This window comes from Electrona antarctica, assembly GCF_951216825.1.
Source record: "Electrona antarctica genome assembly, chromosome: 2".
Taxonomy (NCBI): Eukaryota; Metazoa; Chordata; class Actinopteri; order Myctophiformes; family Myctophidae; genus Electrona; species Electrona antarctica.
In genome coordinates this window covers 37,401,839-37,428,791 of record NC_136807.1, presented here as the reverse complement: position 1 = coordinate 37,428,791, position 26,953 = coordinate 37,401,839, and the positions used below count along the sequence as shown (strand labels likewise).

The 26,953-nt window shown below is 43.1% G+C and overlaps 2 protein-coding genes across 3 annotated transcripts in view; both read right to left on the bottom strand.

Annotated features, from left to right (window-relative positions):
- Positions 1-24,541, bottom strand: part of acot7 (acyl-CoA thioesterase 7) — a 59,997-nt gene extending 35,456 nt beyond the window's left edge. Inside the window, exons 1-5 of one of the 2 annotated variants that reach the window (XM_079489992.1) lie at positions 24,344-24,541; positions 18,971-19,088; positions 18,072-18,228; positions 1,705-1,796; positions 343-457 (exon numbers count right to left, since the gene is read on the bottom strand). In XM_079489992.1, coding sequence (XP_079346118.1) covers positions 343-457; positions 1,705-1,796; positions 18,072-18,228; positions 18,971-19,088; positions 24,344-24,396 — 535 coding nt within the window. In that variant the 5' untranslated portion in view covers positions 24,397-24,541. Of the gene's footprint in view, positions 1-342; positions 458-1,704; positions 1,797-18,071; positions 18,229-18,970; positions 19,089-20,628; positions 20,762-24,343 lie in introns of those variants that run through there. The other variant, XM_079489991.1, reaches the window with a different exon arrangement.
- Positions 24,542-25,760: 1,219 nt separating this feature from the next.
- Positions 25,761-26,719, bottom strand: LOC306939846 (transcription factor HES-2-like; the record flags this gene model as incomplete). Its single annotated transcript, XM_079524598.1, has 4 exons — positions 25,761-26,080; positions 26,197-26,284; positions 26,412-26,507; positions 26,636-26,719. The coding sequence occupies 4 exons, from the start codon at positions 26,717-26,719 to the stop codon at positions 25,761-25,763; spliced, it is 588 nt and encodes a 195-aa protein (XP_079380724.1).
- Between the last annotated feature and the right edge of the window lie 234 nt (positions 26,720-26,953).

Here is a 26,953-nt window from a genome sequence, read left to right as displayed (position 1 = left end):
ACCCATTTAGGCCTGACCTCAAAATTTTAAAAAATCCTTCTAAATCCTCCAGTTTTCTGAAATAAATATTTTCACGATTTTTCAAAAATAGCAGATCTACAAGCTCGTAGCGCGCCACTCGGTGGCGCACTATGAGCTTGTAGATCTGCTATTTTTCAATAGCTAAATTATAACATAATGTTTAAAACACCAAAAGGGGTTTTGCGCAGATCACGCAAACCTCAGCAAAAAGAAAAGGACAATATCGATGGCGTCCAACTGTATGTAGCAGCGTAGCCTACTGTGTGTTGCATTAGTCAGACTTATGATGGGATAGTTGCAGGATGATGATGAAAGCTGTACCTGGTTCAGGTGCAGGAGGCAACACCGCCTCATTTCTCATTTTAGTCTGCAGCCTGTCCATCTTCTGGGCCTCATATCGCTTCCTCCCCTCCTCTTCCTGTTCGGGACTGTCATACTATGGCCACACGTATACGCACACACCCACAAAAACACGCACTCACGCGCGCAGACGCACACACGCGCGCAGACACACACACACACACACACACACACACACACACACACACACACACACACACACACACACACACACACACACACACACACACACACACACACACACACACACTTTACATTTTGTGTCCATATGATTCATATAAACATATGTATGTGTACAGTATATGCAGTACTGTGTGTGTGTGTGTGTGTGTGTGTGTGTGTGTGTGTGTGTGTGTGTGTGTGTGTGTGTGTGTGTGTGTGTGTGTGTGTGTGTGTGTGTGTGTGTGTGTGTGTGAGTGAGTGAGTGAGTGAGTGAGTGAGTGAGTGTGAAAGAGAGAGAGAGAGAGTGTGAAAGAGAGTGAGAGAGATCAATAGATTCTGGATTGAGGATAGTCACCACCTATAGTATACTGATACGTCTGGGGAGCTCTAAATTCAGTGAATGGGCTAAAACTGGGTGGAAACAAATAACAGAACCAATACATCATAGACTTTAGGGTGGTCCTTCATATGGGATGGTAACAGAACCAATACATCATAGACTTTAGGGTGGTCCTCCATATGGGATGGTAGAAGGGGGTGTGTAGGTTTGTTACAGGTGGCTTTCTCTGCTACTATCTACAGTAAGCCCATTCAATGAATTTAGATTTCCCCAGACATTTCAGTAGGTGGAGATCATTGATTGTCTGTGGCTATTAAGACTAGATTGATGAAGACACAATAATTTGTTAAACCATTGTACCGCCAGATTGGTATTCCGCACTGTTCTATAATAATTAATTATTATAGGTTTTAACATCATTTAGATAAGCTATATATTATATCCTTACTTAAATCTATCATTTTTATGGCATTTTATTATTTTATTCATATCAATAGTTAGCTAGTACCTGGATTGCTAAAATACAGATCAATCTGTTAGTCAGATGGCAATATCCACTGTTGTTTACAGATAGCTAACCATAATACCATCATAGTGAAAGATATTTGAATTAGACTTTTTATAACGTGTCTGTCATTTGTAATGTTATACAAAATCATTTTTAATACAGTATATGGTATGCTGTGCAATGTGCGCATAGTTTCAGTCAGTTTTGGCATACCAAACCAAAATACCAACAATACCTTAGTTACGTTATTCATCCAGAGTTTATTATTTTGTAGATAAGTCAATGTGACAGCAGCTATGTTCCCCATTTGTACCTTGATAGGAGGCACCTCCACGATCTTTTCGACGTTCGCCAGGGAGAAGGGAACGTACCACAGAGCTGCCTTATTCGTCAGCTTCTTCACACCTGTGGTCAAAGTGAAATGCTTGGAGTGAACATTTTGTGAAGAAAGATTTACTAGCTCACAACTAGCCTAGTAAACCATCCCGGTCACGTGAATTCACATTATGATGTGGGGGGAAAAGAAAGTGGAAGAACCAATCAGCGTCTGTCAATCACAGAGGCCTGAGTGCAGACGCTGAGGCTCTTCCACTTTTTGGTTTCTGCAAAACGCCCACCCAGCGCTTCAGGTCTGCAAAAGACACGATAATGTGAATTTGCGCGACCCGGATGCTTTACTGGGCTAGTTAGGAGAAGGAAAAGTAGTCCGCACACTGTTTGTAGCTACCACAGGAATTTATTTAAGGTATAAGGATGACAACGTTTCGACCCCTTGTGGGTCTTCGTCAGGTATGTTACCTGTACGTATCTTTTTGTTCAGCACCTGAATGTTTTTGGTAGATGTGCGTACTTTCCTTTGTATCCCGTTACCAGGCTAGCTCACAACACGTAGCTACTAGCTACGCAACATTTTCGGCATAGAGATTTTGTATTGTGGGAGGAAAAAGCAGGCTTAGCATTAACTGGTTAAAGAGTGAGAGAGAGAGAGCACTCATGGCAGGCAGCTCCCGGAGAACAACATTAACATTTTACGCCCGAGTTAAAGCTCGTACAGACAGCCGGCCCTACGTTGCCATGCCAACTGCACTCTACTCCCTCTCTCATTGGCTCCCAAGCAACATCCAGGAAGTTCCCCTCAGAAGAAAGGGAGGTATTTTACATATTCTTGACTCTCCCGGTCCCTAGACAGCTGATACCAGTCTATTATTAGCTCCTTCAGACCTCTCTGATGAACTGTGGAAGGGGTAGGGTGCATGGGGAGAGCTGAGGAGGGATATAAGGGACGTGGAGAAAGGAAAGGAGTGAGAAGAGGAATGATAAACTAATCCCAATCCAATCTGTGACCTTTTTGACCAGAGACAAACCAAGGAAATAGCTTTGAATTTCAAAAATCCTGGCACATGCCAAATAAGAGATTAATGTTTGAATCGTTAGCATGCTGCTCGTCGTGACATGCACCATTAATCTTTTAACACTGCGCTGTGTCCATGCAAACACCAGCAGTAATGTTTCAGCTACGCTTGTTGCAGAGTTATACACACACACACACACACACACACACACACACACACACACACACACACACACACACACACACACACACACACACACACACACACACACACACACGGTCATGGGAAGGAACAACCCACAGCATGCAGGAACTCAACATAAAGATTCTTGAATGTTTGCAGTGATATTGACAGCTGACATCTTCCTTCTTTACATCTTTCTAGCCCATTCGTTCAAACTTAATCTATACTTTGTTCTAAGTCATGTTGCTCGCCAAAATAACAGATTTCAAACTTAGCATATAATTAGCATGAAAATCTCTTATTCTCAGTGACAAAAGTATGAATGGATCAATGGATCTCTCTTGGATTCCCAAGAGGACAGAGGTCATCATGCTGTTCAAGCTTTGAAAAACTGCTTCCCAAGAGGCATAATCCCCAGATCTCTCTTCTTATCTCTCTCTCCATCTCTTTCTTTCTCCCTCTTAATCTGTTTTCAATTAATTTACAACTCTCCCTTTTCTTTTCCAAACCTCACTCTTGTTTTCCTCTCTGCTTTTTAACCCTGGCAGTGAGGCAGTACAGTGGTGGTAGTTCTTGTTGCTTGATCCGCACGATCAAAATCACACAGCATTTTCCACAGCTCTGAGCCAAGGCAACCTTACTTCAAATGCATGGCCTGCAGTGGGAGATCTGTACAGCCCTGCAGAAGCACATGCCTTGGAGTAGAGAGAAGTGTATTATGGATGAGAATTTGAAATAAAGGGCCCAATTTAAGTATTTTTATGGTGGGGCAAGAAATCCAGTGAATAACAACTCTCTTCTAAAGCAGAGAATACAGTTTAAGATAAGACCTTTATTGATCCCGCGAGGGATCAATAAAGGTACAGATTACAAAAAAAGTACAGATTACAAGGCAAGACAAAAGTACTGTAGGTACAGTACATCATGATGGAAAGTCATAATGGTCAAAGCAACATGTTCAAGTAAGTTAAAGGTAGGGTAAGTGATATTTTTTGGTTAAAACTAAATATTTTGTTAAAAGGTTAAATCACTATATTCTGATATCCTTGCTATAGTGTTTGTTCAGTAACAGGGGTCTCCCTGTCTCTCCAGCTCTTTAATAAAAGGGCGAGGTCGCGTGCACGCATCCGCCTCGGTGGCGGCAGACTGCTGGGGCAGGCGCTGGCGCTTTGGCATGGGGGGTCAGATCAACATACGGAATGAATTCTGTACTGGCCATATATGGAGCGTGTCTTGAGTGTACAGGGTTTGATGAGGTCAGATCAACATGGAATGTCAGAACAGGTCAGCTCCATGGAGATCTAAGGGTGGCAGCGGGGGCAGTGTCTTGAGTGTACAGGGTTTGATGAGGGCCCAGTAGGGCCGAGCCTTCATTTTCGGGGCTGTTGAGAACTCTAGTTTTCGCCAGCTGCCGGGCGAGGCTTTGGGGCGGGCCCGTCTAGAGTTTGAATGGACAGGTATCAGTCAAAAGGGAGACATCAAAGAGGAAGGACGGGTGGGGAAGGATGGACATATGGAATGTCAGAACAGGTCAGCACTAATGTGTTTTTTTTCTTCTTTTTTAGTTTTCTTTGTATTCATGGACATATCTTGATGTTTCTTTTTGAAGATTTTGTTTAGTTTTTGTGCTGCCATTTGGGTGTATGGAAAAAAATATATGTGAATAATTGCTTTGAGAATACTATGTTGTAAAGAAAAATCAATAAACATATGTTTAAAAAAAGAAAGAACAGGTCAGCACCATTCTCATACAAGCATGTGTGTGTGCGTGCGTGCGTGCGTGCGTGCGTGCGTGCGTGCGTGCGTGCGTGCGTGCGTGCGTGCTTGCTTGCGTGCGTGCGTGCGTGCTTGCTTGCGTGCGTGCGTGCATGTGAAAGAGAAAGAGAGACAGAGTCAGAGATGCAGTATGTGTTTGGCTGTGTAAACTGGCAGGATAATGACAGGAACTGTCATGCTTATTTTAAGCCTCACCCATAATGCACTGCTCTCAGCTGTGTCTGTTCCTGTGTGCATGCGTGTGCGTGTGTGTGTCACTGTGTGTGTGTGTGTGTGTGTGTGTGTGTGTGTGTGTGTGTGTGTGTGTGTGCGTGCACATGTGTGTGCACTGTGTACCAGCGACAGGCCACATGTGTATTTATTCATGCTTATGTAAATGTGTCCCTGTTTGTCCATGCAATATAGGTATTGTGAACATATGAGCAGTGCATGTGTGTGTGTGGTGGGGGGGCAGGGGGGGGGTTGTATTTGTCTATTTAGGTGAGTGAGTGTCTACATATTGTGTGTGATATATATAATAAACGTGTGTGTACGCATGTATTTGCGTGTCAGTGGGTACATGCGTGCGTGCGCAAGTGTGTGTGTGTGTGTGTGTGTGTGTGTGTGTGTGCCTGCGTGTGTGTGTGTGTGTGTGGTCCACCCAGCAGGGACAATCATCACGGCTCGTGCCCACAGTAGGCAGCCCTCCCCCGGGGGGGGCATGACTGAGGCCTTCCTGACGAGATGCTGCCTGATTTATGCTGTGGAACCTGGATGCCTTGCCCCTCCCCCCAACACAGCCTCCCCCAGCCACACACAGCCACACACACACACACACACACACACACACACAATGGTGCAAAAGTACAATGATACATAGTGTGTACACACAAACACACGCACGCACACACGCGCGTGCACACCAACACACGCACACCAACACACAGATGGATACATAAAGACAAATGTGTACTGTATGCACCACTTGATATACTACATGCTGACACTAAGCCACGTGTGTCATGCATGCACACAGTGCCGCACAAAAATAATTATACATGGAGTGCGGGTGCAAAGCTGAACACAGATAGATACCAACACACATGTGACCCGAACACATAGACAAACAGAGCTCCACTGAAACACAAACACGCATCGAACACCCAAACACATAGCCACTGTCACGCCACCACACAGATACACACGTGTCTGCACAGACGCAAACATGCACACGCATTCTCACACACACACACACACACACACACACACACACACACACACACACACACACACACACACACACACACACACACACACACACACACACACACACACACACACACACACACACACACACACACACACACACACACACACACACACACACACACCACAGCCAAGATCCACACCACCACCTCGCAGGGCTTTCTTTGTCCATCTACCAAATGTTCACCTAACGTGCACGGGGAAAGGTCTACCAATCATCACATCTGGCTGGCCTGTTATAGCTACTATTTCAGTTGCACTATGGCCGACGTGGCCATTGTTGCAGTTAATGGGTGCATGTATATGAATATACTACTACTACAGTATGTATAATCTCACACTATAATACACTACAGGGGTCGGCAAACTTTTTGACATGAAGGGCCATGTTTTTCTTTTCTTGACAGTCAGCGTGTAACATTCAGAGAAAACTATAACGCACATCCTCCGTTATTTGGAGACAAACTGTAAAAACAGAAATTCTAGAACAAAGCAGGGCCTCGCCAGTGATAGTCAGTGTGCCACATCAACATTTAATTATGACACCGAATCAAAATAAAATATTTCCAACAGATTTTCTTTCACAAACAAAACTCTCTCTCTCTCTCACACACACGTGTGCCAGTGATCACCCTCCCCTCTGACAATGCTGGCATACTGTATGCAGTGTATGCAGTGTGTGTGTGTGCGTCCGTGCGTGCGTGCAAGCGTGTGTGTGTGTCCTGACACTAAGTTGACATGACATAAGCAAATAATGTCTGCTCCCGTTATCTTCTCTCCTCCCCGCTGCCCCGCAGGAACCTTTAAAGGGCCAAGCACTAGCAGAGCACAAACACATCCATGTGCTCACATACACCGTCATGCATATGAATGCATGCATGTAGGCATGTTGTATACTATACATGTGCTCACATACACCGTCATGCATATGAATGCATGCACGTAGGCATGTAGGCATGTTGTATACTATACATGTGCTCACATACACCGTCATGCATATGAATGCATGCACGTAGGCATGTTGTATACTATACATGTGCTCACATACACCGTCATGCATATGAATGCATGCACGTAGGCATGTTGTATACTATACATGTGCTCACATACACCGTCATGCATATGAATGCATGCACGTAGGCATGTTGTATACTATACATGTGCTCACATACACCGTCATGCATATGAATGCATGCACGTACTGTATGCATGTGTTTCTCTGCTTATAGCCGTCTCATACACAAATATTTACATTCAGTGGCCGTGCACAAAGATACATGGGCACGCACGTGCGCACAAGCATTCACACTCAAATACATGCAGACTCACCCACACACAAGGGTTGGGGTATACTAGATTGGGGACACACACGCAGAGTCACTGACACACACGCCCAACAAGCAGCACGCTGCTACTGTTTGTTACAACAAGCCGTTTGTTTTAATATTAAACACCTCAGAATGTAACTTTCATTGACTCTTATTGACATGGAGTTAATAAGAGTCGACAGTGTTTTTACCAGCTGGTGAAAAACTAAACGAAAAACAGCTTCTACAAGAAGCTGATCAAACAGAAGTAGGCCTGCTTATCATCCGCAGCTCATCAACAGGTGAGTGTTTGCAGGTGTTACTGTTAGCTTTAAGATCAGTTTTACACATTGTTTATTTATTCAGCATTTGAGCCACGGACCACCATTTGATGACATTTAGCCTCTCAGACCCATTTGAGCCACGGACCACCATCTGATGACATTTAGCCTCTCAGACCCATCTGAGCTACGGACCACCATTTGATGACATTTAGCCTCTCAGACCCATTTGAGCCACAGACCACCATCTGATGACATTTAGCCTCTCAGACCCATCTGAGCCACGGACCACCATTTGATGACATTTAGCCTCTCAGACCCATTTGAGCCACGGACCACCATCTGATGACATTTAGCCTCTCAGACCCATTTGAGCCACGGACCACCATTTGATGACATTTAGCCTCTCAGACCCATTTGAGCCATGGACCACCATTTGATGACATTTAGCCTCTCAGACCCATTTGAGCCACGGACCACCATCTGATGACATTTAGCCTCTCAGACCCATTTGAGCCACGGACCACCATCTGATGACATTTAGCCTCTCAGACCCATTTGAGCCACGGACCACCATTTGATGACATTTAGCCTCAGAGCAAAAACTAAAGGATATTTTGTTGTCGTTCGATAAGAGTTTGTCCACCATTCCATGCTGTATTGATGTCGGTACCATTAGGAGAGATAACAGGCAAACGTTGATCAAAAATGCTATCTAGACTTCTGGTAAATTAGCCTAATGCAGGTATTAAACAATATTTGTTTTACTGTTGACGGGTCCATTTGGTTTCATACTATCTCAAGAGTTAAAGATCTAATAAGGGTCCATTTGGTTAAACTCCATATCTGCATGGGGACCACCTGGAACCACCCTCAATGACCACTGGTGGACTGACTTATAGCTGCTTACCATTAAAGAGTTGATGGAATTGGGTGTAATTTCACTTTGATGTAGCAGCAAATAGTTAGTTAGTTAGATCACTGGTTCCCAAACTTTTTCATGTCAAGGACCCCCAAATTGACACTAATTAGCCTGTGGACCCCCATTTGAAAATGCCAGCATTTTTACGGCTCTAGCAGTGATTCTCAACCCGTTTAATTTCGAGGACCCCCAGTTTGCCATGCATTAGTCTATGGACCCCCATTTAATGGCATTTCTATCTCTCCAATTTATATTGTAAAAGCAATGTTAATTTAACTCTGAGTGTATAAATGGAACCAAATGGATCCGTTGTTGCTGTTTGGACATGTTGTGAGCTTGTAGATCTGCTATTTCTATACATTTCATACAAATCGTCCCCCTGGGTCCACAGTTGATATAGCTTAATGTGCAACATTGTGATTTCGATTGCACACACATGTGTTTATTTATTGACGCTGTGCGGAAGCTAAATGATGTGTGTCACCGGCCTCTCAGCTGCAGTGCTGTTGATTAGAAAGGTGCCAAAGCTCTATAGGGGGGAGGGGGGGGGGGGGGGTGTTTATGTTCATATCTGTAGGTGTTTTGTCTTTTTGATTGGTGCAACCACTCCTATAGACAACTGTGTGTGTGTGTGTGTGTGTGGGGCCCGGTGTCCGAGAGCGATTGATCACCACCAGGTGTCACTGTTGCACAGCCTAACAGACAGGCCAGGGAGGAGGGCATGTACAGTACAGTACAGTACAGTACAGTACAGTACAGTACAGTACAGTACAGTACAGTACAGTACAGTACAGTACAGTACAGTACAGTACAGTACAGTACAGCACCACTCACTTCAGATGGGTCTGAATTTTTCTGTTGAAGCACTCGTTGTTGTTAACTGGTTGGAAGCACTCGTTGTTTGGAAGCACTCGTTGTTGTTAACTGGTCGTCCTGCTGCCTCCTGCATTATGTGCAAATTCAAATTGGTGGTGCGCTGGGGCCGTTCAGTGACTTCAACGAGCGCTTCCAACACTTTAGAAAACAGAATCACCTGCACAAAAATAAATAATGATGCTGGCTTTACCCATTCTGTACGGGAACCCCTTTAGGTGCTTTAAGCATTAGGTTATGCTTTAGCTATATTGAAAAATAGCAGATCTACAAGCTCAAGCTACGACTTGAAATGCTTGTTCAGAGCCTAATTAAAAATAACCGGTCGCCAGCTGAGTCTATGGACTTTAGTGTTTGTTTAGGGTAGTTATGATGTATTTTTTGCCAGCTGAGTCTATGGACTTTAGTGTGGCACGTCACACTGCAGGCTGAGGGCCCTGGAGCTTAATCTCCAGTCAGTTCCATTGTTAATGTGAGCCTCTGCAAACCTGGGGAGAGCTCCGAACTCATGCTTCCTTCAATGCATGAGGAGTGAGCAGGCTGCTTCTTATAAACCTGACAGGGGGGTGTGGGTTTGGAGAGGAGTTTCCTGGGTTGGACGTAGCGCGTGGAAGGAGCACGTTATTCCAACCAGTTCCTTTCCCCTCCATCAGGCGCCCTGGCTGACCAGGGGGAGGCAGTATAGAGACCAGGACCTGAAAATCTAGGTTTAGTCGAATAAATGTCATACACTTTTAGTCAACTACAGTTGTTTTTTGTCGACATAATTGCATTTTTGCGGGCCTCGATGGCGTTGTAATGGCAGATTTTACACATGGTTGCATGCTGAAAATAGCCGATCTACAAACACACAACGCGTCGTGCCGTTGTGTGTTTGTAGATCGGCTATTTTCAGAGAGCAACACCCGAGCACAACCAAGCATAAAATGATCTCTTGTCCACCAGTCCCTCGCTTACATTTTAGTCTAGTTTTTATTTGTTGCCAACATTGTCAATATATTTAGTCATAGTTTTAGTCATCATGGCCTAGTTTTTGTTTAGTTTTTATTCAGTTTTCGTCAGTGAAAAAGGTTAGTCGACGGACATTTCTCGTCTCGGTTTTAGTCGAGGAAATCAACACTGCAGTCAACGATCCATCCAGGTTGTGGAGGGCTCGTGTTAACTCATTGACCGCCGACACCCCCATCTGGTGTCAGAAACAGTGTCCTCCAGGACCGCCGCGCCAGTCTTTTAATACGGCCAGACTCTTAGTTTGAAAGCCGCTTCACTCGGAAACCGAGAGTCAGGAAGTGAATTATCGCTATGTACTGTAACGGGTGCCTCGGAACCCGTTGCGACCGCATGCCCTTGCTGACGTCGACCCCAGGCGGGGTTCGAACCCACAACCTTCTGCATGAAAGGTGTATGCTCTAAACCAGTGTTTCTCAACCTGTGTGCCGTGGCACTTTACTGTGCCGTTTGATGTGTCCAGGTGTGCCGCCTGATTTGACCGAAAATAACACTAACCCTCCCCCGAAAGCAATCGTTGTTGTTGTCACACGTCTAACCATTAGACGTGCGATAACAACAACTACGGAACAATAGACTCTAACAACCCTCGGCCATTGAAATGTTAATGCTAAAGAGATGCATCCAGAAGACGCTACATTTCGCCCCCTCCAGTAAGACTGGAGCGCACGTAGACAGCAGACACATACAGTCGGAGTCCTACATGTCCCGACCCAAACACTGAGGAGGTAAAGTAAACGTGACGTTGTTGTGATTAAACATAATGTGCCACGAAAAATAGCTGTCCAAGTGTCCATACATGATCGCCTCGTTCGGCGAACAAAATCCTCCACAGAAGCGCAGTGACGCCTGATTTATTCTTCGTCGTACACGTGTTCCATGCTGAAAATGGCTGATTTACAAGCTCACAACGCGTTGCGGACGCAACGTGTTGTGAGCTTGTCGATCAGCTATTTTCAGCACGTGGAAATATGCAGGCTGTGAGAACTGAGACCCTTCACAATAAAAGCATGCAGCTTTCACAAGTTGGCCCATAATAAAGACAAGGAAAAGGATTAAAAATTAGGTGGCATTTCACATTGCATATGAGCTATTTTTTCCTCCAAAATGTATTTAAAAAAATATATATAATAAGGAATTAATTTGGATAATGGTAATGGAGATATTGTAAAAGTTGTCACTTTATTAATCCCCCAAGGTTTTTTTATTCAATAAAGTCTAAAATAAATGAACTTTCCCAACACTGTATATATATATATATATATATATATATATATATATATATATATATTTACACACACATACATACACATATGTATGTATATGTATAGATAGGCCTATCTATACACCGTATATCTAGGTGTGCCCTGAGATTTTTAGGCTATGAAAAGTGTGCCCTGGGACAAAAAAGGTTGGGAAACACTGCTCTAAACGCTACACTAGGGTGGCCCCTCAAAGAGGAATTTGAAATTGCCATAAAAAGTGGCTTCAAAATGTGTCTGTAGAAACCACAGGGCTCTCTTCGTCCATGTGTCTCACAATCTGTGACACAACTTGTTGATTGCTGCTCTTTTTTTCCTTTTTTTAACTTTTTATTTGTCTGTTGGTTGTCATGGCTGCCAGTTCCCACCTGATGTTGTGTGGGAGTTCAGACTGCTCCAGACCGTACTGAATAACTGCCAGCTTGCATAAGGTCTTCAGACTAGGACTCAAGTCTAAGACATACAGGTTATCATAGACTGTGTTGTATGATGATCCTTCTCCTCCAAAGAGGATGATACGATCTCCCACCATGCAACAGAATACCATGTGACTCCTATGATATATTGATGCAGTTCTTAAACATGGAACATTCCCGTTGGACTCAACCTTCTTCCAGGTGAAGGTCGCTGGACTGAATTTCCACAGATCATTGAAGTCCTGCTTATTTTTCCTGCCACCAAATATGTGCAGCTCTCCATTGTAGGAAAAGGCTGAATGACCGTAGCGTTCTTCTGGAAAAGGCTGTGAAAAAGGAGTGTTCATCCATTGGTTGGTCTCTGTGTCAAACACTCTGAGGTTGTGGTGGTTGAATACAAACATCTTTGTCCCGATGATGGTCGATGAGTGCCATGTTGAAGCAGGTGGAGGAGTTCCTCTGGTGTTAATTAAAGTCCAGACCATAGTGGTGGTGTCCAACTTGTAGATGTCATTAGAGTATATATTGTTGTATCCTACATGGATAAACATGGCCTTCCCAACAACACAGGCTGAGTGGCCAAACCTCCCCTTTGGAACAGTCCCAGAAACGTTGGGTGTGAGCATTCTGTGGTCGTCGACATCAAATGCATAAAGCACCTTGCTGTAGTTCCCTGTGTCAGTAACTCCCCCCCAGATGTAGATGAAAGGGTCGATCAGCACAGCTGTGCGGCTGGAGTGCATGGGGCGAACCTCAAGGGGGCGTTGTCCTCTTCTAGGTGTCTCTGGGGGCAACTTGATCCAACATGAAGACATTGTGTTGAAGACATGCACTTCAGTCCGACGCTTGGACTTGATAAAGTCTCCTCTAAAGCAGTACACTTTGTGGTCCACTGCTACAGCAGCATCATACGGTGTCTCTGGAAGCCCTTTTAGGTGCACCGTCCAACGAAGCATTTCACACAGTAGTTTATAGGTTACTCCCTGTAAAATAATGCAGTCCTGAATACCTTGAATGAAAGACTTGAAGGAATGCAGTCCTACTGTGTGGGTCAGCACTTATATAGGTTAGCGGGCCTATGTGTGACATAGACATGATGTCACATGTAGGCCAAGTTGGTGTGTCGTAGATGACTGACGTCATAGACCATACATGGGCAGCCTTTGCTTAACACATTGGATCCTAAGCACAGGTATACTCGTCATATACATTAATTACGCACGGCGCTAATGGCGACTGGGATCGTCTTTGGGTGTTTGATATCGTTATAAGATCGCCTCGCTGTGTTTCATTTTTGAGTGGTGTAAACCACTCCTACAACTGGCTTTTTTGTGCAGAAAAAATGAGCATGGTTGCTATGTTCAAAATCATTTCTGACGTAATTAAATCACACCCGGGTGAACTGGATGACCGTAGCAACCATGCTCATTTTTTCTGCACAAAAAAAGCCAGTTGTGAAATCACATCCGGGTGTGATTTCATTACGTCAGATCAGAGCTGATCAGGCTATATAATACCTTACCTTATATAATACCTCACATCGGACAAAAACTCCAGCTGAATCAACTTCATGGTCACAAATCATCACATCAGAAGACGACCCTACCAGAATCAGACCTAAAGGCCATTCAGTCTTTAGAATGCTGAACTCAATAGCCTAGATCTAGGAAAGTGGTCACTCAGTTCACCCGGTGGTAATTTCATTACGTCAGACCACAGCTGATCATGCTATATAAAACCTTACACCACTCAGTTCACACGGGTGTGATTTTTTGTTGCTATGCACGGTTGCTAGGGCCCCCCTACTAAAAGTATGACGAAAAATGTTCGTCGACTACCTTTTTCCACTGACGAAAACTAAATAAACTAAGCTATGATGACTAAAACTAAGACTAAATATACTGAACATTTCGTCAACAAATAAAAACTAGACTAAAATGTCAGGAAGGGACTAGTGGACAAGACTCAGAGATCCAGTATAAGTCATTTTACACTTGGTTTCATGCTGAAAATAGCAGATCTACAAGCTCACAACGTGTCGCAGCGCCACGCGTTGTGAGCTTGTAGATCGGCTATTTTCAGCAAGTGTAAAATCAGTCATTAGTCGTTTTAGTCGACTAAATCACCTGTAGATTATTCGACTAAAATCTTATGACATTTAGTCGACTAAAACTAGACTAACACATTCCAGGTGACTAAAATGTGACTAAAACTAAATAAACTATTCAAAAGACTGACTAAAACTAAAATCAAATTTTGCTGCCAAAAACAAAAAAAGAGGGGTTTAACCCCATTTTGACCTGAGATCAGATTCTAAAAATGTCTTCTACATCCTGACAGTTTTCTGAAAAAGCTATGTTTCTATGTCAACCACAGTCTGATGTCGTTCTTCCATTTTTCAAAAATAGCAGACCTACAAGCTCGTAGCGCGCCACTCGGTGGCGGGCTATGAGCTTGTAGATCTGCTATTTTTCAATAGCTAAAGCACAACATAATGCTTACACCAAAAGGGGTTCCCACTTCCCGCCCAGAATGGGTTAACTACTTTTACTCCATTCCATACAGCTACACTTGGTCTATCGATAAACGTGTGAATGATCTGTGTTCATGTCAAGGTACGCGCTTGTCTTACGTGTGTTCAAATATAATGTCTTTATATATTTATTTATAATGTCTGTAGTATAATGTCCAGGTGACTACGTGTATGTATGTATACATACACGCACATACGTAATGACATGCTCACACATGCTAGTGCAACTAAAGACTGATCTATACTTACGCACCAACAATAGCTCACAATGAGCGAAACGCTGTGAGCTTATAGTATTTCTTATATTTTCGGCATGCGAAGCACATAAAAAATCTTGAAAAACATCCCATATTAATCTTCCATTTTGTTCTCATAATTGAACTTTATAATCCTTCAAATTCAGACACGTGCACACATCAATAATCAAAATGATGCACACATGACAGAAATGCTGCTCTTCCCAATTCACATTTGCTTTGAAGGAAATTACTGGCACGCGCACACGCACGCACGCACGCACGCACGCACGCTGTCTTTAGCTGTCCAGTCCGATCAGGAAGGACCGCATGGCCACGGCCTCCACCTGTCAGCTCATTTCTGCGCATGTGCCTCTGTCAACCTGCCTCCAACCCAGCAAACATCCGACCATCTGATCCAACCAACAAACAAACAAGAAACAACCATCCAACCAACCAACCAGCCAGTAAGAGCCTGTTGCTAGGGCAACGGCCAACTAGCGAGGACACCTCTTTTGTTTCACACACTTTCCATCCATTCCCTGCTCTTTCTTTCTTTCTTTCTTTCTTTCTTTCTTTCTTTCTTTCTTTCTTTCTTTCTTTCTTTCTTTCTTTCTTTCTTCTTCTTATTTCTGGGGCTGTAACTATGAAAAGATCTTCAACTATTCCTTTTCCAATCGGCTGTTTGAGAACGTATACGCCCTATCTTATCATTTGTCTTACAGACAGTGGTGATGCGCAAACTATTACAACAGCTGGCTGATCTACTGTACAAGCTCACACAATACACAACAGGTATTACATCACTCTCTATGCTAAAATTGGAAATAGACATGGTTATTCATTTGTCATCTATAACAATGGTTCAACAATTCCAAGTGCTTATCACAATATCAGGGTAGGGGGTCCCAGTTCTTCAAATATGATTATTTTGTGGGGTCACGGTCTGAAAAGTTTGGGAACTCTTGATATACACAGGTATATGGCCAATCATTCAGCTCAGGGCTGGTTTAGTTGTTCCAGGCTGCCCTCTAGTGGTCGAACACCAGTACAACCCAATGAGGTCTTGGGTTGTACTGGTGTGTTCCTTTTATATTCATGCCTTAAAACACAAAAGTGCAATCAGGAGAGGACATGAAAACCCTCCTGTTGCCCGACACTTAAAAAGATAGATGTTCTCTTCTCTTTAATTCAGCAGAAACCCCCACGTTGGAGAGGGGTCTTCTACAGTCTACACGTTGGAGAGGGGTCTTCTACAGTCTACACGTTGGAGAGGGGTCTTCTACAGTCTACACGTTGGAGAGGGGTCTTCTACACGTTGGAGAGGGGTCTTCTACAGGTTGGAGAGGGGTCTTCTACAGGTTGGAGAGGGGTCTTCTACAGGTTGGAGAGGGGTCTTCTACACGTTGGAGAGGGGTCTTCTACAGTCTACACGTTGGAGAGGGGTCTTCTACACGTTGGAGAGGGGTCTTCTACAGTCTACACGTTGGAGAGGGGACTTCTACAGTCTACACGTTGGAGAGGGGTCTTCTACACGTTGGAGAGGGGTCTTCTACAGTCTACACGTTGGAGAGGGGTCTTCTACAGTCTACACGTTGGAGAGGGGTCTTCTACAGTCTACATGTTGGAGAGGGGTCTTCTACACGTTGGAGAGGGGTCTTCTACAGTCTACATGTTGGAGAGGGGTCTTCTACACGTTGGAGAGGGGTCTTCTACAGTCTACACGTTGGAGAGGGGTCTTCTACAGTCTACACGTTGGAGAGGGGTCTTCTACACGTTGGAGAGGGGTCTTCTACAGTCTACATGTTGGAGAGGGGTCTTCTACACGTTGGAGAGGGGTCTTCTACAGTCTACACGTTGGAGAGGGGTCTTCTACAGTCTACACGTTGGAGAGGGGTCTTCTACACGTTGGAGAGGGGTCTTCTACAGTCTACACGTTGGAGAGGGGTCTTCTACACGTTGGAGAGGGGTCTTCTACAGGTTGAATTGTGTATATATGTGTGTATGTTGTTATGAATTGTTGTGTATAATTTACTTTATCTCTAAAGCCTTTTTTCTCTTCCTATTTTCATCACTTCCTACTATTGTATTTTCTGGTTTATTTGTAAAAGTGTAAATTGGATCATGCTGTTTTCTAGTGATTAATCATACAGTGATGTTCTTTAACACTGGATTATACTGAATATAAATTCACATTTGTCGCATGTCTCATTGATCTGATCGGTGTGTTCTGAGCCCTGTAACTTAAATGATTATCTGATTGACTATCTTGTCCCTACAAATAGGACACAGGATTGTGTCTTTACTCTTCTTTTTTTTAACCGACACATGTATCTCCAACTTTACACCCTTTTGCTAGTACTTTTGACATTTTGTCACTATGGATCATCACTAAAGAATAATATTTTTGCATCTGCCAAACCTCTGTGGACAGTCACATACCTCTTATTATGTTGGTGTGCGAGCATTCCTTTTGTCTTATTAATATTCATGTCTGGCATAGTGGTTATACTGTTGCTTCTAGACTAGCTCTGGTCCATAGCTCTAATGCCTTTGCATTACAGCTATGCACTCTTGTATTCCTGCGCTTGCATGAAATGCAGACCAGCCTCTCGACTGTAGCCAGAAAGGCTTTATAAAGATTTATTTATTTATTTTTATTGGCTTTATTGATAGGATGCAAGTAGTCTGACAGTAAATGGGGATAGAGATGGGGGAAAGACACATGGCAAAGGCCGTCGGGATCGGAAGTCGAACCCGCGGCACGCCGTCAGGCTGGCTCAGCAGCCTAGGTGCCCGGACGGTTGAGCTAATCGCCCGGGCCGAAGGATAATACCTTTAGTTACTCCACTGCGCCCTCTACCGAAATTGCCAAGAGAAAACCCCATAGACAAGATTTTTTCTTCCGGTGAAACTCCACTTTCTGGCCAAAACGTGCATTTTATATGTGTGGTTGGGGGCTCAGAGTGCGTCCACTGCGGAAAGTAGGCTTTCTAATAACACAAGCCGCCTTTGCATTGGTTATAAGCGAAAACGTTATTTTTATTTTCGCTACAGTCGAGAGGCTGGTCTGCATTTCATGCGAGCGCAGGAACACAAGAGTAGCATAGCTGTAATGCAAAGGCATTAGAGCTACTTCTAGACCTGCATGTACAGTATCATTCCTCTCCTCACTGTCTACCTCTGTGTTTCCTGAGCTATCTACCGTATAAGAGGAAATAAAACCAGTTGAGCTGACCATAAAAAAAGACAAATAAATTCATAATAATAATTTGCAAAAGGCTACCTGTGAGTATGTTCTCCGACATGACGGTGACCTGCACCTCCACTGAGTGCTTGGAGGCGTAAGTTATCTCAGCACTAACATGGGCCACATCTCCAATGAACATGGGGTACAGGAATTCCGTCTTCTCCACTCGTGCCAGTGCAGCCACACAGCGGTCCTGGACAAGAAAGGGGGGCAGATGAATGAAGGATAGGAGGATTCGCTTTTAGCTGGCGAGCCTCAGATGGCCCAAGATGCTGGTCATTCCAGATGCACACCTTTGTCACTATGACCCCTGAAATCTGGAATGGCCTGTTTGAGGATTTCAGAAAAATCGGTATAACATTTTAAAATCACTTCTCAGAACCCATTTCACAGAGCGACATTTAACCCCTGAAGACCTGAGGCTGATTCTACAAATACCTTCTGAATCAGTAGTTCTCACAATTTCAAGATTTTTCAAAAATGTTCAAAAAGGTGGGGATCTGTATATTTCTGATGTCAGCATGGATGGATGGATGGGTGCATGTCTGTCTGTCTGTCTGTCTGTCTGTCTGTCTGTCTGCCTGTGAATACCTGTGTGTTCATGTGCATGATTATTTATCAGCTAATCTCTCAAGTGGCATGATGTTTGCCATCCAAAAAACATGCAAAGAATGCGCCAAGAAAGACGACAGTCTAATGATGCAAGTCAAGCAGGCTAAAGGTGAAGACAACAATAAGGTAGGCCCTACCTTACTGTCTACCTTACTTTCACCTTTCACACAGAAAGGTGAAATATAAAATCACATCACATAGAGCTAAAAGAAAATACTAAATGAAAATTCTGTTCACAAGTGGCTTTGGGTAAGAGCATACTGGTAAGCTAAATAACTCAATACTGACATTATTTTGTGGCAGTAATTACTCAAATCTCCTACCCCGCCCTGTGTGTTGCAGTGGCGTGTGCAAATGATGCTCCCCGCTTCCTCGATCATCTTCAGGAGGGTACCTCCATGGGTGTTGCCTGCAATGTTGGCATCATCTGGGCGTATGAGCCTGTAGGAAAGACAAGATTAGCAATGGCATTTAGCTTCCCTAGGAGCTACATGCTGGTTTAATGGTGAGGGTTGAACTTGAATCTACACGTATCATCTGCAGTATCACCAGTAGGCTGACAACCATCTCAGTCTTTGGTATGCCAAAGAAAAAGGTCTGTTTTTGGAACAAGTCTAACCACTTGAAACGGGTGTCACGCACGCACACACAACATTTTTTATTTTGATCTGCACAAAAAGCACAATACATGATACATCCAAACACTGATCAGAAGAAGCTGCTAGATTATTAACACACAGAGGAAAAAAGATAATGATAATTGATGACATACTGTACTACATGTACATGTATATACAGTTGGTGTGAGCAAGGTTGTCATGTCAACTTTCTATGATGCAGTGCTAGGTAGCATTATTAGATATGGCATGTCAGCTTGGTTTGGGACACTCTCTGGCCAGCTCAAATCTAGAATAGCTCAAATGGAAAAAACAGCCATGGAAAGATTCTCCATCTCTTCAGACAATCTTAACGGTGCTCAGTCTGTCAGAGTGTTGTCTGATCCTTACCTCAGAGTATGAGCTGTTACTCTCTGGTAGACGTTATAGAGCGTTCCGTTGAAAGAGCAACCGTTTCAAACTTTCTTTCCTTCCCACTTCAATTGTTCTACTGAACAACCGCCACATAGTTCATAGCTCTTAGTGGGGAAGGGACTTCTTGACCTTTCGTCTGTTATTTATTGTTCTTACCTTGTGATACTATACCTTATGAATACTACTTTTATATTCATATACCTTCCGATTGCAATTTTGCACTGATCTCTTGAGATACTCTGTGATACTATACCTTGTACAATGCTGCTATTGTGTATTGTCTGTCTGTGTTTTAAAAACGTTGATGTACTACTGCACTTTTGCCCAAGACAAATTTCCCCTCGTGGGACAATAAAGTATATCTCATCTCATCTCATCATCTCATCGTCTTCTTCAGATACACAGACTGGCTGCTCATGATAGTTGAGACAGAACAGTATTTAGCAAACTTTTTTGCATTTGTCTTTTGTAATCTCCCAAGACCCAAACACTGGACCCACAGGTCTCAATGATGCCACATGAAACAAATACCTACAAAATAAATATTTCCCCATTTACATTATGAGGGAGGGTTACCAGAAGTCCACAGTAGGATAGTTAAATAAAAGGTTTGTTTCTATAGTTCAAACATATTTTCAGAGTTTGCGATACAATTATGAAAAGATTTAGGTTGGAGTTAGGTTAGGATTAGGCATGCAGGGGTTAGGTTTAATGAGGGTGTGAGGTTAAGGTTAGTCTTGAGGTAAAGGGATGGGGATTTTGAGGTTAAAGTTAAGGTAAGGTTGTGGTCAGATTACCGTAGCTAGTGATAGTGTGTGTGTGTGTGTGTGTGTGTGTGTGTGTGTGTGTGTGTGTGTGTGTGTGTGTGTGTGTGTGTGTGTGTGTGTGTGTGTGTGTGTGTGTGTGTGTGTGTGCGCGTGAAAATAAAATAAAATAAAAATAAAAAATACCTGCAGAGTTGGAGCCTCTCTTGGAGTCTCTCTACAACTGCCTTGTCCACCTGATCTACTTTCCTACTAACCCAAGGCCGAAAGCAGCGCATTTCTTTCACACTCTGGTTGACTGATACTCTTGCTGTCTGTCCCAACTCTCTTGTCTGTATAATGACAGCATCCACACATTGAGATTTTATACCTAGACACTTCCGGGATAAAATGACATCACACACTGACCCCGCCTCTGGCATCATCACTGGCCTAACTAGTTTGGAGTTATGCTGACGCATAACTCCAAATGGGCCCCAGCCTCAACCAATGAGCACACTGGAGTATGCCAAACAGGGCAGCCAGGTCGGCTGTCAAACAGCTAATCCAATTCAGATAGGCACGCAGTCAGTCGGGATGATCATAAGGAAGTTATTGTTACATTCTCCCAACGTTTGTCATTTTATATAAGGTTTGGCTATCGTACAAAAAAAGTAAAGAGGATCACTTTGGGCTGCTTTCAGCTCTCCTATAGCCTTGCACCAAGACTGACAGATCTTTTTTAATCGATCGACATTTGTGTATCTCCGTCAGTCTTGGACACTAACCTCAAATAGCCACTGGCATTCTGTGTATGTATAACAATGCCCTTGCTTCTCCATACATGTACACATTCAAATCATAAAGTGATTACGGATGTGTTTCCGTATTAGTCCATATTGTTTCATAAAGAGGTGTTTTAATCCCGTCTGGGTCAGAAGTTCCCTGTAGCGTTCCCTGTTCCCTGTTGCAACACGTTATGAAGTCGTTATACACTTCTTTAATGAACAATATAGACAAAAGATTAATACGCAACACAGTAATAGAATTAAAAATATGTATTTATCAATCTGATAAAGATGTATTTTATTAGTATGTATTCAAATGCCCCTTATGTGGGAATCTGGTCAAAAGGGCTTGTGCCTCTCAGACAGTGCCTGTGTATGATTATTATGTCAAGCTGGCCTCCTAGTATATGTCAACAACATAAGATAGGAGGATAACCTTGGATTGTTTACAGTTTTGAGGTCACAATGCACTTGGTTGCCTGGAAACGAAGCAAGATGGAGCCACAGCTGGCGGCTGGCGTGATGAAGGAAGGCGTAAACCCACGCTATGTGTATTCAACTCTGAGGGCTCTATTTTCATCCATGCTAAACCCCTTATCCCTAAATTACTTTGACTTTTTTACTATTTTGAAAAACTTTTTTGAATAGTTAAAATAACCAATCTCCATCGACACGTTGTGAGCTTGTAGATTGGTTTTCAAAATAGTAAAAAAGGCAAAGTAAGGGGCAGGGTACAACACTTGTGTTTTTCTTCTTTCTAATTATTTGATCGGCCCAAAACATTGTGTTTATTGTCATAATTTGTAACAACAAGAGTTGGTTTTGTCAAACTTTTCCTAATTTTGCTAGGGGACTGCTGGTCCTGGTGTTCCCAAAGCTTTGTCTGAACAGAGGCCCACACTGGCTCAGAGTCAAGACCCTTTGGGTAGACTATAACTCCTATACAAGACACCAGCTGCAACATATCAATAAGATTATAACAGATGAATAATGATATTTCATCCCAGCCAGCCATTTCGGCAGCTCATACTACCAGGCATGAAAGGTTATTACAAGGCAATGCAAGACCTCAAGTCACCTGCCTCGTTGAGGCTCGATCAATCATAGACCATAACAAGACTAAGGCTTTGGTCAGACGACAGCAGGCAAATCGGATTTGTTTCTGAAATTTGATCTTTAGAGCTATGACCGACTGTCCACACTGCTATTTGCAAGTGATCAGATTAGATTTTGTGTATTCAGACATCATCGACCTATCTGCATTGGTTACTGTGGCAATGACGTAATGACATAGGCAAAGGATTAATGCCTAACGTAGGCCTATACCCTGTCATATGGAGAATAGATATATCGCTCGCCAAAAATATCAGATCTACAAGCTCTGCTATTTTCAACAAGCAACACCATCAAAAATCAGGCTTCATTGTCCAAGAGTCCAGACTGAGACATGTTTAGAAATCAGATGTCAAACAATTCTGTTCAGACTTGATGTAACCAATCTGATTCCAATCTGGATATAGGACAATAATCAGATTTGAACTGCCACTGTGAACATAGCTCAAGAGTCTACACATGATGACCCTGATGACGATAGATGGCCTGTAGGCATCAAAACGTTAGTCATATAGCACCTGCCCTTACAAATAAAAAAGGCATTTAACAGTCCTCAGCACCTCATTTCCTTTTGTGGACAGCTGTCATATCATAACATATCAGGCAGATATAATGAATGAATTGCATTTTTATAGCGCTTTTCCAAATGCTCAAAGTGCTTTACAATGGTTCATTCATTCATACATTGGGAGGTGAAGCGGTGAACAGTCAATGCCAGCGTCCTCACTTCCCACCCAATGGTGGCAAGTTCACACCGGCAACTCATTGGAGGCAATGTAAGGTTCAGTGTCTTGCCCAAGGACACATTTGGACAGGAGGAGCGGGGATTTGAACCACCAACCCAGGGATCATTGGACGACCTGCTCTACATCCTGGGCCACAGCCACCCTAAATATATGGGCAGCATATATTTATATACCGGTATACATAAAGATATGGCAAGTGACAAATAAGTACAAGCTAATCACCCTCTTGGTCCTTTTATCACTGGAGTTAAATATTGTTTTTTTTTAATCAGTTAAATGTTGTTCTTTTTACTACCCAGGATAGTAGCTGAGCACAAGTTCACATTTTCAGCAACGCCCTGCACCTGCCTGGGCAATTGGGCATGGAGGAACAGGAAGGCCTTCCAATTAAGAACCCATTCCTAAACTTGATAACATTAATGCATATTATTATCCATTACGCAAACAAGATGGGCCTAGGTTTGCAATAACACTACTCTTTTCTGCAAAAACAATATTCAGAATAATAAAATGTAGGCCTAAGGTTTTCTGGCAAGGATTAATTAATTTTCCCAAAAAGTACACACAGACACCAAACAGCTTCACGTGTGACACTGAATGGCAATGGCTCCACCTACAGGCTGTGGGTTGGAGACGCTTGGGGTATAGTCTACTACTCTACTTGTAGTAATTAGGTTTAGCCTTTCATATATCATTAGCCTAATTAACAACACACGTGAGCGCCCTAGACTTTTCTCGTTATCTCGCTATATCGAATACTGTAATAATGCATAATAATGACGTGGTATAATAATAATAATAATAATAATGCATAATTAAAAGTAGCAGACAGATAAGCAATTTATTCTAGCTCATTGTTTTTGTAATTTGTGCAATAATGCTATACATTTCCGAGGATTACGACCTTTAAGTTATAGGATATGTCCTTGTGATATAGTTGCGTGTGAATGCATCATTGTTGGTGTGACGGTGTCATCACATACGCATACTACGACACGCGATACCCTTGGCTACTCTACTACTACTACGCCTATTCTGACCGGCAACAAGAACGCGGAAAACCTATATATTTCTTATTCATTTCAGCCTAGGTAGTGACAGTGTTGTAGCCTCTATCGATAAAACGTGGTATTCGTTTAGCCATACACGGGGCAAAGGACGCTAGCTGATCGGGACGTAGATTAGCCTACAGACATTTTTTTAACGTTGCTTGTTAAAGGTGCTGAGAAAACGTGTGCATTTGAAATAGCCTATCCGTGTTGAGCAGCGGCTTACCTGCATAAATGGACGGAGTTTGTAGCCCCTTGTAGCGATTCTAATACTGACATGAGGACAAGCTGTTTATACGGCTTTGCTGCTCTTGGCTCGGCTCGGCTCACATAAAGGAAGACCGTCAGGGTGCGTGCGGCGGTCAATTGCTCGTGCTACAATGAGTCAGATATGTAGGACTGTAGCCTCTGTAGGACAGCATTCATTTAAGACGACCCAGTCCAAGTGAACATTATGTGTAGACTACTAGCCAACTGTACTCTGTGTGAGGTAGGCTTCTGAAATCCTAAATCCTGCCTGGTCTGGTCTCTTCAGTAACGTTCTTAACGGTCTTCATCACATGATTCACATCATCGGTAACAGCTAGTTCAGTCAGTCTTCATCCACATCGGCTAACAGGAAAAAATATATAGGATGACATGAGATAATGATGTTGTTTTATAACCAATGAAAAAAATAAAATAAACATCAAGGTTGAAGGTAGGCTACTGAAGACTGAAGAGAAAACATTTTATAGCTACAATGATTACCGCTAGAGAGCAGCATAGACCATGTTTTCTGAAGAGGTAACAATGTTTTTTTGTTGCCTGCAGGGGCGCACTTGACAACAATCAGGCAGCCCACACTGGGTCTCCCAAAATGATACGAGTATTGTTTTTTGCAGTCCATGACTCTGCGGTCGCCGGTCTGACAGCTGGCTCATCCAGACGTTTGTCCTTTGTTGTCTACTCTAACCGAAAGATGCGTGGTCCATAATAGGGGTTGGCTATATTATTTGCGTACATCATGTCAATGCGGTCTGTATGCGTAATTACGCACGTGCGTAAAACCGTCATGTATTTATTTATTTTTCACAAATATACACGACAAGTATTTACTACTAATTCGTAGTTTTTATTTTATTTTGTATGTACACACACGCACACAATGTTTGCAGTGAATAGCAAAGAAGTTGAAAACACATCCCAACAGAGATACTTAATAACATAATATTATGTTTACAATGACCATCTACACAGACCCAGAATACTGAAGCCTAATGTGCAAATGCATATAAAATAAATGACCCTTTGGGTCTTACTGGGCGTTTTTCATAGCCCTTCATCATTTAATCCTCAAAAGAGGACTAAATTTAAAATACGATACATACATGCAGATTTCGGAAAACAACGCGACTGCCTAAACTTGTCAACTTAATATAGCCTACCATAAGGTCATACGGGACAACAGACTCGTGCGCTAAAATGGAGTATATGATACTCAACTCGGATTATTTAACCCAAAACTCCCTTTTCATCAAGTGAAAGACAATGAACCCATAGCTTTACGCTTATGTACAAATGAATGAAGCCATCTACATGTGAACTTCATGCACCGGCTTTTGACTGAATCAGCCCTTGAAAAATGTTCTATTAGAGTCTATCTACCAAGGTCTCCACATGCTGGCATTGACTGCTTGCGGCTGGGCTCCGCTAGGAACGACGCCGCTGCCGCCGCTGTGAGACTGCTTCTCAGTCTTGGAGCCGAGGCTGGATTTGAGGCTCAGGAGTCTTTGCTGGAGCTGGGGTAAGGCTCTGGAGGTCTGGGCGCAACAGTTCTGACAGGTCGGGGTGATGGTGGTCGCGGACATGGACTGCTGGATGAAGTCGTTCACCCGCTGGCATGCGTTTTGACCCAGGTTCGTTTTGGGAAGCAGAGCGGAGACGCGCTCGAGGCACGCTTTGTAGCCTTCTTTGTACCCGTCTGCAGAAAGGAATAGTTGTTAATTTTTGTATTTCAAGAAGCAACACCATTAAACTAAGTAAAGCACAAATGAAAATAACAATAATTAGCAATAAAAAAGTAAATAAAATGCATACCTTTGTTATTAACAGGGGGTGTGTCGCCGAGGAATCTCACTATCATCTCCAGGATATCAGCTTTCTCGAGCTTGGAGTAGCGAGTCTTCTGGAGAAAATGTTATAGAAATGTTAAACAACGATGCTTTCTCATTAATTTGACTGCATTTATTCTGCTTTAATTGCGATACTATAGTATAGGCTATATTGCACAGGTTATTTTGTTTGGAACTTACATCTCTGCCAGTGAGAGGGAGTATGAGATTTTTCAGATGGTCGAGACTGTCGTTGATACGGGCACGCCTTCTCTTTTCCATCAACGGTTTCATAGTCTGAAAAGAACAGAGTTTAAAGAATTAATCGACTGAACACCTTTAAATAATCATAATTAACTCAAAGGGGAACCATGTACTAAAGGACTACTAAAAGTCTACTCTACGACATCAAATTATTTCCTTACCTTTCTGATTTCAAGCGCCTCTTTTCTCCTCGCCACGGTTAGCCTCGGAGCCTGGGTGAATTCGTAGCTCATGTTAGGAGACATTTGAATCTTTTTGGGGGAATGCGAGAAGTGTTGTATGTGAACAGTTGTCTGTGAAAGTGTGTCTCCAATGGCCATGGACTGCGGTATTTATCCAGGTCCTTGGCGTCGGTTTACGCGCGTCACGGGTACGCCCCCAAGCCGCCACGAAGTGATTTTGCCTCAGGACCTGATCCTCATCACTAAAGCATCACTTTTAGTAAGACAAGATAACCATCTGTCTTATAACCTCACAGC